The sequence below is a fragment of the Ailuropoda melanoleuca genome, chromosome 5, assembly GCF_002007445.2.
Source record: "Ailuropoda melanoleuca isolate Jingjing chromosome 5, ASM200744v2, whole genome shotgun sequence".
NCBI lineage: Eukaryota > Metazoa > Chordata > Mammalia > Carnivora > Ursidae > Ailuropoda > Ailuropoda melanoleuca.
This window is the reverse complement of record NC_048222.1, coordinates 53,757,361-53,769,596: the sequence shown is the minus strand read 5'-3', so window position 1 is coordinate 53,769,596 and position 12,236 is coordinate 53,757,361. Positions and strand designations below refer to the sequence as shown.

The 12,236-nt window shown below is 33.9% G+C and overlaps 1 protein-coding gene across 8 annotated transcripts in view; it reads right to left on the bottom strand.

Annotated features, from left to right (window-relative positions):
- The window catches only part of FAM214A (family with sequence similarity 214 member A), an 88,538-nt gene that overhangs the window by 17,270 nt on the left and 59,032 nt on the right, over positions 1-12,236 (bottom strand). For 7 of the 8 annotated variants that reach the window (XR_004625628.1, XR_002143641.2, XM_011230577.3 and 4 more), the window contains 6 exons: positions 11,165-11,367; positions 10,767-10,892; positions 8,152-9,997; positions 6,289-6,408; positions 3,309-3,388; positions 2,492-2,600 (listed from right to left, as the gene is read on the bottom strand). Coding sequence is in view for 6 of the 8 variants with exons in the window: in XM_011230577.3 (XP_011228879.1) it covers positions 2,492-2,600; positions 3,309-3,388; positions 6,289-6,408; positions 8,152-9,997; positions 10,767-10,892; positions 11,165-11,367 (2,484 nt within the window). In the remaining 2 variants the exon portion in view is untranslated. The remainder of the gene's footprint in view (positions 1-2,491; positions 2,601-3,308; positions 3,389-6,288; positions 6,409-8,151; positions 9,998-10,766; positions 10,893-11,164; positions 11,368-12,236) is intronic. The other variant, XM_019804461.2, reaches the window with a different exon arrangement.

The following is a 12,236-nucleotide window of genomic DNA, read 5'->3' as shown; positions in this document are numbered from 1 at the left end:
GGCCTGCTGTCTCAAGCGTGCGGGTCCGCGGTCTGACCGCTCCCCCTTGCAGGTGGCTACCGCTTCCCGGCCTGATTTAATATTCTTAAGATGTCAATTCTCCACATATTGATCTATATCAATGCAATCCACACAAAATCTCAGTATTGTTTTGTAGAAATCGATAAGCTAAATCTAAAATTTACATGAAGAAGGGGAAAGGAACCAGAAGAGTTAAAGAAATTTTGAGAAAGAATAACATGTTGGACAACTCACGTTAATGCATGTCAAAACTAGAATAGGACATTCATGTTCATAAAAATGACACACTTGACTATACACTTCATATCATATATAAATATTAACTCAAAATGGATCACAGCACTAAATGCAAGAGCTAAAACAATAAAACGTCTAGAAAAAAGTTTCATGACTTTGGGTTAGGCAAGTAGTTCTCAACCAGGGACATGTGCCAATGTTTAGAGACATTTTTTTTTACTGCTACAGCTGGAGGGAGGGGCAGACAGTGGTACTGGACTCTAATGGTTAGAGGCCAAAGATTCTGCTAAATACCCTACAATGCACGAAACAGATCACATAACAAAGAATTATCTGATTCACATATCAATAGTGCCAAGGTTGAGAAGCCTTGGGTTAGGAAAAGATTTTTCAGATACAACATCAAAATCAAGATCCATAAAAGAAAATAACAAATTGTACATAATCGAGGTGCCTGGGTAGCTCAGGAGGGTAAGCATCTGCCTTCACCTCAGGTCATGATATGCACAGCAGCTTTATTTTTTAATTTTAACTTTTTTTTTAGAGAGAGTGCACCAGTGTGGCGGGGCAGGGGGCGGGGCACGGGAAAGGGCAGAGGGAAAGGGAGAGAGAGAATCTTAAGCAGGATCCATGCAGGGGTCATTCTCACAACCCTGAGATCATGATCTGAACTGAAATCAAGAGTCAGATGCTTAACCAACTGAGCCACCCAGGTGCCCCTCATAGCAGCTTTATTTGTAATAGTCCTAAACTGGAACAACCCAAAGATCTAGAATCAGGTGAACGAATAAACAAACTGTGCTATATCCATATTGCGGCAATAAGAAGGAATGAACTATTGAAACATAGTACAACTGTAAATTAAAAGGGACCTATGAGTTGGACAATCTCAGAACTTCTCTGTATTTTTCTACTGAGGTGAAAATGTATGCATATCTGCACAAATACATTCCAGTGTACTGATCTTTTAACCATCTTCCCATTCCTAAGTTTTTCACATATCAGATGCTCTTTTTTCCCCTCACAAATTTTCTTGTAATACAAAGGTTGCATAACAACTGACACTCACAGTGACCTTGTGCCAGTGCAATTTTAAAATAATGACAGAGAATAGAGAGTTCAACATCTCTGAAGTGATACCTGGGAAGTGACATGGAAAAGAAATCAATTCACCGTAAGTCTTTTCATTTTAAAACTTTGAAAGATAGCCTAAAAATGAAAATTTAGTATTAAAGACAGCATACTATTAACATACTAAACCACCACAGTTCCAATGAAGCTATATAAATTAAAACTACAAATTTTAAATTATTTTCCCATAAAAAAACTCACCAAAATGAAAATCACTTTTAAAACCCCATTTACAAGTTCATGTTTAAGGTTGTTTTTCTTTTTCTCTTTTTTTATTGATGTGTAGTTGGCATATTAGTTTCAAGTGCACAAATAGTGATTCAATGTTCAAGGTCATTTTCTAATTAAGGATAACTAATCCCATAATACACTTGATCCCAAGTAGAAATATATATATATTTTTAAGACTTTATTTATTTGACAGAGACAGACAGCAAGAGAGGGAATACAAGCAGGGCAAGTGGGAGAGAGAGAAGCAGGCTCCCCGCTGAGCAGGGAGTCCGATGCGGAACTCGATCCCAGGACCCTGGGATCATGACCTGAGCCAAAGGCAGACGCTTAACGACCAAGACACCCAGGCGCCCCACCAAATAGAAATATTCTTATTAAATAAAATAGCACATTATCAGAGACCTTTACCCACTGAATTTTTAAAAAATAATCTTATTTTATAATAGATTAGATTTATAACAAAGTTGCAAATATAGTTCAAAGAACCATTTGATTTTGAAAATCAACCTCCTTGATCATGAAAGGGCTGCTATCAGCCCACCTCCTCCTTCCTGGGTTTCAGAGCCAGTACTACCATGTAAGGTGTGGTTAAGTCCGTTTTCTGGCTAGATTAATGGACACCTCACTCCACTTTATGTAAGTCTTCTATCTTCCCTACAAAGTACCCAATTCTAGGATGTCACTACCAACAATTCTAACTTCACTTCTTACAAAAAGGAAAGGGAAAAGGTTTAAAAAGAAAAGAAGGTGATTTCAAGTATTTGAAATATACAATCCATTCATTTATTCTGTCACAAACAAATGACATAAATAACACCTTAGATCTAGGTTAAGAAATTTTGACTCTTAAAATAATTTTTAAAAACATTACCTCAAAATTTCCTAAGAGACTAAGACTTGTTATAGGTGGAGCACTAGAACTCAGAAATGGTTTTTCATGAATATCTGGATCATCTTCAATGTTTAAACATGGTCGAGGACTATTAAAAAGAAAATCAGCAAATGAACACATTAAGCACAATATTTTCTAATTTACCTTTTGTACAAAATTAAATTAGGAGAATTTGATCAATTTTAATTTTACTTAAACTATAAGATAAAAAATTAATCTTACCAAATTTTAAGATACGAAATATCTAGTTTAAAATCCTGATTCAATTTTATGGTCTTTGCTATAGTATTGGACAAAAATATATAAGTAATACCCTAGAAAGTTCCAAGACAGAATTTATATCACATAGTGGCATCTACTAGAAATATATAATGCAGCCTTCTTGTCTTCATTTTCAGTTAAAAAATGAGAATACAAAGGCAAAATTATGTGACTAAAGAAAATAATGAGAGTATTACTTGTCAACATGGAACACATTTCCAAGGCTTTTTTTTTTTCAAAGAAATGTAAGGAAAGGGAGGAGGCAAATGACCAGAAATATTCAAACCTACTTAAGTGTTTAAAACCAATGTGCTTATTATGATGACCAATATATAGTAGCTACTCAAGCTCCTTATTGTCTTACTTTCTCCCTTCTTCATCATTAATAACTGTGTGTGAAATGATATTTAAAATAACCAACTAGAAAATAATACTCCTGTTAAAATTGTGATTTTTAGAGTAAACATTTATTGCACAAGACTAGAAATTAGTGTAATAGTATTTCACATACACAAACGAATTTTAAAATAAATACCTTCTAGATGATATGCTTTTCAGATGCAGTAATGAAGAATCCAAATTAAAGCAACCTGATTGTGTCTTTCTCTGAGGAACCTAAGATCAACATAATCATTAGTGCTATTTAAAAACACTAACTTTTTTTCTTGAATTGATAGAATACTTTTCAAATGAAAGCTAAGCATATCTGGCAAATAATAAAACTTCTCCCAAAACACCTTACTCACAATCATGTTCTTTATTACATATTGTTCTTATGTTCTCATTTTATTAACTGGTAGGAAAAAACAGATAATTAATAAAAGCACTTTTACTAGGTTTTGACTTTTTAAGAAGCAGAATTTGTTTTTTTCTAAAACCAAATCTTACGTGGAATCCTAATATATAAAAAGACTTTTACTTTACTTTATTATATATAGTTGACCCTTGAACAACATAGGGATTATGGGGCACTGACCCCCCCAACCCTCTGCAGTTGAAAATTCACATATAAGTTTTGGCTCCCCCAGAACTTAACTACAAATAGCCTACTGTTGACTGGAAGCCTTACCATTAACATAAATAGCTGATTAACACATATTTTGTATAGTTGTATGTGTTATATACTGTATTATATTCTTAAAATAAAGCTAAGGAATATGTTATTAAGAAAATCATAAGGAAGAGAAAATACATTTACAGTAAAAAACAAAAAAAACCCCACACATATAAGTGAACCCAGGCAGTTCAAACCATGTTGTTCAAGGGTCAACTGTACTTTTGTATTTTGTCAGGGTAATAAAAGATTGATAGCTTTAAAATAAAAAGAAACAAAAAATAATTAAATAGTGATGGGAGCCTGGGGTCTTGCCAGCTCTGCTGCTCCTTTGTCCATCCCCGCCCCACTGTACATTTCCAAGAACCCTGGGGCTTCGCAGAGACTAGGATTGAAAAATATTGTTCTGCATGTTCAATCGCCATAGTATATACCACATTACATTTAAGATAGCAATCAAACCAGCTAGCTAAAAATATCCTAAAAATGAAAGATTCAGATGTAAAATAAAGGTAAAATCGCATATAATATGCAAATTAGAAAGACTTGTTTCTAGAATATTCAATATGTATACGTATGAAATATGATACTGAAAGTCTAAACTGTCTCAATATTTCGGAGTTCTACAAGTATACCATGCTATTTTTTGGAGTCAGAACTTAATGTGAAGTTCTCTATCTAAACTCTCATGTCTTCAATTCTGAAAAGTTCTTTACTTTCGTTTCTTCTGATACTGCATTTTCCCTGTTCCATCTAGTCCTACTTTTTGGAATTCGTAGTAGACTTACACTGAACATCTCATTTTATCCTCTGTGGCTCTTTAGCATTTTACCATCTCTCCTCCTTCCTGTACTTCATTAATATCTGTCTCTCCATTCACTCAATTGCTATACGGCTGATTCCAGTTCACTGTTAATCCATCTGTATTTTTACGCACACGTGTGTGTGTACACAGGAATTAAAATAGTTTCATATTCAAAATTTCGATTTAGTTATTTTTGAAGTACACATGTTCTTACATATCAACCCCTTTTCTGTACCTGTCCCACCAGGTTCAGATATCCTAGAGGGCCATAATTTGCCCCAAATTTGGAGATTAATCTTTCTTTCTCTTACATTATATTATGTATTTAAGGGTTACATTATGTATTATTTTGTATTAAAGGTTATATTCTACACCAGGATTTCTGTGTTTGAGGATGAAGGGTCTGCCTTTATAAACTTAGCCCACCATACTAAACAGAAGTCTACATGCTTTTTATATCGGTGTGATGCTGACCAATTTTTTTTTCCTGATTACTCGGACCTTTTGTAAGCACCCCAAAGGTAGGTCAAATATTTGGGGTTATTTTAAATGGTTTGGAACTTAACTTCTCTAAAATAAACATTTATGGTCCAAGTTATAAATTTAAGTTCTAGATTTCTTTTTTCTTTTTTTTTTTTTTAAGATTTTATTTATTTATTTGACAGAGAGAGACAGCCAGCGAGAGAGGGAACACAAGCAGGGGGAGTGGGAGTGGGAGAGGAAGAAGCAGGCTCCCAGCGGAGGAGCCTGATGTAGGGCTCGATCCCAGAATGCCGGGATCACGCCCTGAGCCGAAGGCAGACGCTTAACGACTGTGCCACCCAGGCGCCCCCTAAGTTCTAGATTTCTTATTCAATAATTATTTTTTGAACATAGGCCAGATATTGTATCCTTTCAGTTTACTTAACACAGATAAAGCAACAAAAATTATGTCAGTAGCAAAACATACATGTTTTTACTTCTGCTATGATATTGATCACTTGCCTCAGGTTTCACTGAAATGGCAGGTATAGCAACTAACTCCTGATTGCTTACTATGTGTTAGGAATGATACTAATCCTCACAACACTAAAAGAGAAAGTATCATCCCCTTTTTAATGATGAAGAAACTGAGGCTCAGATTATATTACTGAACTAGTGTCATAAATGTCACACAGCTAGGGTGAAGTCAGTGTGACTCCAAAGCAACAGTCCTAACCGTTGCACTCAGATCTACAAATCTATTTGTAAATGTAGAGTGGGGACATTTATATGTCTCAAAATAAGATGTTGCATGGCTTCCAGGTCAAAGACAACCACAAATTTGATTCCCAAATGACCCAGCTGGTGGTGTCAACCAGCTTCAGTGCTAAGATACAAATTTATTTATACAAACCCACTTGACACTAAATATTTTCTTTATATTTAGTAATAATTAAAATATTAGACAGAAAAATTTCAGAGAAATTTTATAATCCTAATATTTTTATTCATGCTTTTAGCTTTTCCCTGTATTAACACATAGTTATTAAATATATCAAAAAATAAAATGTTTTCTAACTGGAAATTTCTGTTAAAGGTATTTAAATTTTTTCAATTACGATTTGGATAAAATGATTTGTAAACCTTTTAGATGTTTCCAACTTTAAATATGAAATAAGAGGAAAAAAACCTTACAGGACTTGAAAGAAGAGGCAACCCAGTTCGAGGATGAAAGGCTCTGGTCGAAGTTCCATCTAAAGAAGGAAAATTATGTTTCTGCCAGACACTTGAATGTTTCAGTGGTATAGTCTTCTGCTAGGAAAATAATTAGATTTAATGGTAATATTTAAGTAATTTTTGGTTTTAGTCTTATTCCTAATATGTTCTGAGGTATGACATCCTTGGAGGTGAAGCTAATGATCTACAGATCTGTATCTCTACACACACACACACACACACACACACACACACTCTAATCAGAAAACGATGTCTAAGTTTTTTCTAAGATACTGAATAAACTCAAATATTCTAAAGAAACTATGTCCAAATATAGTTGCCTTATCAACATATGGTCATATTTATAAACACTTAGACTCTAACATCTGGTAAGCTAATATTTGATATTTTTAATTTGTGAAAAAAACAACTACTCGCAGGTAGAAAAAATAGAATATTCTGAAATACAAAACTAAGTTAATATTAAGAGCCATTCTCAGAGCATATAATTTGGCAGAGCATGATATAGAAATACAGTAAATGTGAATCTAATATATATATATATAAAATGCAGTTACAGTACCATGCTTTTGAAGTGATACAAGAAACAGGCTAATTCTTGAGAATTAGACAAGTTTAAATCCAAACACCAGAAATTCATAAAAACACATGAAAATCAGAAAAGACTCATTTGTGTCCTGGCTCTGCCATTTGCTAGCTTTGTGACCTTGGACAAGATACTTAACCTCTCCAAGCTGAGGATCCTCATTTGTAAAGTGGAGTTAGTAATAACACCTAACTTCATAGTTTAGTGGAAGGATTAAGTATGCCATCTTGTGTAAAATATTCAGAAAAAGGCCTGGGCACTTAGTAAATGTTGTATGATTATATTTAAAACAAGAACATGAAAAAAATAAATCTTAGAACCTTGAAAAATAATATGGCCAAATGAAGCCACCCTATTAGGTACCACAAAGGATCATGAAAAGCTAATTGTTTTTGTGACAATTATAATTTTAGGAAATTGGAAACTATCATTTGATTAAATCCGTATGTTAGAGAACTAATTTTAGTGATGAAGATGAACTAAGGTCATTCATATTTGGATCAAGGCAGTTAAGAAGTAGTTTTCCATATAACTGAGAATTAAATTTGTGATAATACTTAGAGAAATAAAGGAAATTTAAGAATAACAATTTTCTAAAGTTAAAAGATGGTTAACTTTAAAAGAAAGTTAAATAAAATGAAAATAACTGAAGTATCTTATTTACATAGTGCATGGAAGGTTTACAAAATAATTTAAAATCAGTTATTTGATTGACACAACTGAGGATAGGCACAAGGGATCGATCATTCTTATTTTAAAACTGAGGAGACTGAGGTCTTTAAAAGATACATGACTTACTCAGTGTGACTTAAGGACCAAATTGTGAAGTCAGGACTGGAACCCAGGTATTCTGACCAACAGCCTAGTGATTTCACTACAGATACTCTTAAAATCCTTAGCTGAGTGGTGGCATAACACAACAGGCACACTGTATTAGGCCAGAGCTAACAAACAATACGTTAAGCTAATGAGTTTCATTTCTGACTATTTACTCTCCAGCACTTGTCCACAGTATTGAAATAACCAAAAAAGGGCATGAAGACTTTGTCTAACATTTGCTCTTAAGTGGGATATTTTGAAAGGATGTTAATACTCCTTTTATTGCAGGCTTCTTATAACAGACTGTGTACTATAATTAATGGGTACCTTGGGCCTTAAAAACTAGAGTTCCTGTAAACAAAATTCAAACCATAATAAATGTTTGAGAAATATATTTGAAATATTACGTTACCTACCAACACCTCTGTAGTTTTCAGTCGTTCACATGTAGACAAACAGTTTTTTATATTCTTTCTCTGAGAACAGTTCTGTGATTTTTCATCAATTGTCTCTTCTTTCTTATCTTGTTCATTTTTCAATTGGTCTGGCTTTTTGCATTTGAAAACGTCATTATCATTGAGATAATTTTCTATACTATTAAGTTGAGTATTTTGCTCACATGTCTTGGGCCTTTTTGAGTCTTTATTTGAGCAGTTGTTTTCATGTTTGTTCAAATATCCAGACATTTCCAACATAGTAGTTTTTATTTTTGAGTCATTTTTCTTGGAATTCTCAAGTTGGTGATTGTTAAAAGATTCTGGATTACAATTTTCATTTTTTATTATTTTTTCCTTATACTTATTTGTACAAATCTGTTTATCAATACTGCTGCAATTTGAATACTGTTTATCAAGTTCATTGCTAATTTCTTGCTCCTTAAATCGACACTCAGAAAGTGTATTTTCCAATCTAACTGTCAAATCTAAGTTATTTTTTTTGCAGTGAGGCATATTTGAGGGAGTCAAAAAATCATTAGCTTTGTTCTGTGTCTCTTGAAATGTATTTTGAATGATTTCACTAGGATTGTCCTGATACAGATTTCTTCTTACTTGAGACTTCAAAGAATACTTGACTTTACTATTGCATTTAAAAGAGTTCAGTGATTTATTGGGTATTAAGTTTTGCCCTTCACTGCTGTCTTCTAATAAGGAAAATTTTGTATTAGAAATGGAAACGGAGGTGTCATCCTTGTTTACCTTCAACAAATTTTTGTCTTCATACAAACTCCTAAACACTTTAGAAGGAACCGAATTGGAGTCATGCACGTTGAATGACTGCCGGGATATATGCGATGCTGTTGGATCAATATGCTCCAAGTGCTGAGCAATCCTTGCGATAACATCTTGCCGCTCCTGGAGTAAAGAGCCTATCAAAGGATTAGTCTCACCAACAGACTGACGAGAATAAAGACCATCAGAAATGCCAGTTGCACTTCGAGGAGCTTCTGGTTTTACTTGAATTTTTCCCTCACTGGTATCTTCTGAGGAGGTAAGCTCTGAACTACCAAAAGAAACGGAGAACGTTTCTTTATATTTTCTCACATTTTCATTTTCTTGTGAAACCCGGAAAAGTTTTGAATTAAGTGAACCAGACTGCTGCACATTAAATGGATGTCCAGAAACATGTGAAGTGCTTGGATCACAATGAATCAAATGCTGAGCAATTCTTGCAATAACTTCTTGTCGCTCCTGAATTAAAGAGCCTATTAAAGGATTAGTCTCACCAACTGATTGCCAGGAACTCTGGCGGCTAGAGACACTGGAGTCAATCATTGAAAATGATTTTAAAGTTCTCACTGGTGTTCCATGTGACTTTTTATCTCCTCTACCACTGAAGCCCAGAATATTGGCTTGACATGTTCCACAGTCAGATTTACTGCCAGTGCCTGGATACAGTTTGACATTTTTGACAGCTGCAGTATATTCTGGAGTTGTGGCATTTTTTGCATGCAATACGCTTTCGGGTGCCATGGTCCAAGATTGTTTGCTACACAGACGCTGTGAACTGTTTGTACTACATAGTTCTGCTTCATTAGAACTACGGTGCTGATGGGCTTTGAGTTCATGTTCTTGAATTCTTTTCTCATAAAGGCCAATATTAGTGTGAATACTACAGGTCAACATTGGGTAATTAGATTGTCTGGGCAAGGACTGAACGCTGACTTTCAAGGCCACATTGTGAGAAACATTGGGAACAGGAAACACATGCTCAATTGGAGTCTGTGAAAAATTCCACTGCAGGTCTACATCAGCAGCACTGATTCTAGAATCATACAGAAAGATAGGGAATCAATGAATTATAAAACTTATTACTATATATCATAAAAAATTTTAAATAGTCAAATATTTATCTTTGTTTACATTAATTACTGTTAAAGGGAAGTAAAAAGCTTTACATTCAGCTACTTTACCATGCATGTCATTTTTATAAAACCAATAAAAAAAGTACAATAGTTTATGTTTAGAATAGGGATGATCTTTTTAAGAACACTAGCTATTTAATCATTTAGGCTCAAGAATATTATAAGTTAGAGTGATCTGTCAAAACAGGAAAAACAGACTTTGTATTTACTACTAAATAAAAGGATTCAGCTAATTCTGTTGTACAAGGTGATTAAGAGATACTCTCTATCTCATGACCACCTGCCCACAGAGACAATTAGATAGCTGTTCAGCAACCTGTAAATTTATAGTTTTCAAGATACAAAAATTAAGTAAGTCTACCATTATGGAAATTCAGCAGCCCAAGAAGTTTTTCTACTGTATTTATAATGGCAGCATTAAGTCGATTGTTGGTTCTTGAAAACTAAAAAATGCTCTGAAAACTATTCTATGGCAAATTTAACCCAAAAAGCAAAGTTCATAGTGATTCCCATTTAAATTTCTCTAACTTGTTTTGAGAAAAACTTCAGTAAATTTTATCTACTTACATTTAGAAATGAAGGAAATAAACTGCTTAAAAGGTAAACTATCATTCAGCAGCTAACAAACATAATGGAATACACACTATCCTTATTTTGCCCTAGACATACCTGTAAAGAATATTTCGTGGAATAGCACCATGAGAAACACTCAGCCAAGCACTTAATTGAGAAAAAAACACAAATGAGCGGACAGCCAATAGAAGAGTCTTCTCTTCAATAAATCGATCTCCACTCCTAAGGGAAGTAAAAAGTATCATTTAAATGTCAGCAAGTATGAAATGACTAAATTGTAGAAAGATAGAAGCTAAAATAAACATTCAGGATGTGTGCTTTCAAGAGTATAGAACCGCATTTACAAGTGTCACTTCAAGTCACATAAGTACTAAATGTCTCAATTTTACTATATGAATAGAATTCAAAGACATGACATATTACTAAAATAATTTATAGAAAGCAATGGAAAACCTGATTTACCAACAACTTTCAAACTCAATACAACAACTCACTGTCGAGGAACTGGCTCCAATATCCATCTTTCTAATAATAACGCATCTTGCTTAATTGCAGGATCATTGAGATCAATTCCTTCTGTGGTGGGCCCATCATCACTGTAGCAGCAGTCTGGCAGTAGCATCACCTCCACCATGATCGGAAGGTTATTCTTCCACAACAATGAGACCTCAGACCTAGTTCTTCTGGCTTGGCGACACTTAAGGGAAAATGAATATAAGCAAAATGTCTCAATAGCCCAAGGAATTTTATATTTAAATTTTAAAATGATAATTGTAAAACAGACATCTGCATGAGAAATGAGTCATCAATGGCAGAGCATTGCTTAGGCTTGTGTATTTAGATTTCATCATTAAATAATGGATTAACACTAACACTACTGAGTTCTAGAGTGCGAAGATCAGTACCAACCACGTATGATGCAAATTTTCTTGGAGGTTATTTTTGTTCTATTTTTTGGAAAAATAACTGCCATAACACAGTGTCTGACAGGCCTTGAGGTGGCCCAGCCTAGTTTGTTAATTATATCATCATTACAGAACAAAGATTTATTCTATGTGAAAATCAAAATATTAAAAATTAATTTTCATTAAATGCTCAAAATAGACAAGATTTTAAAAGTGTAAAATATTAGACTATATTTAAGAAAGGAACTATTGAGAAAAATCCTTTTAACAAATTATACACTACCTACCAAACTAAATATTTTTAAACATTGATATGATAGCAAAAAAAGTATCCTCCCATGGGGGGGAGGAAAATCAGAGGGAAATGGACTAATGTGAGGAAAATAATTATGAGGATAATTCTACTAAATAAACACAAAGTCAAAAGTAATAATCTTAAATCTGGCGTGTAAGAAGGCAGGTATGAAATTGGCTGTCAGCCCGCATGCTGATTTGCAAAGATAACCTACCATGCTTTCAAGAGCATTGAGTCAAGGTTATTAGCTACGGTCCAGGATTTGGATTTTTTTCATTATAGATTTAACCAATTTTATATTTAAATGTGAACATTAAGAATGGCAAAGAGAGACAAGGCAAGAAACAACAATTGTTGGAGAGGATG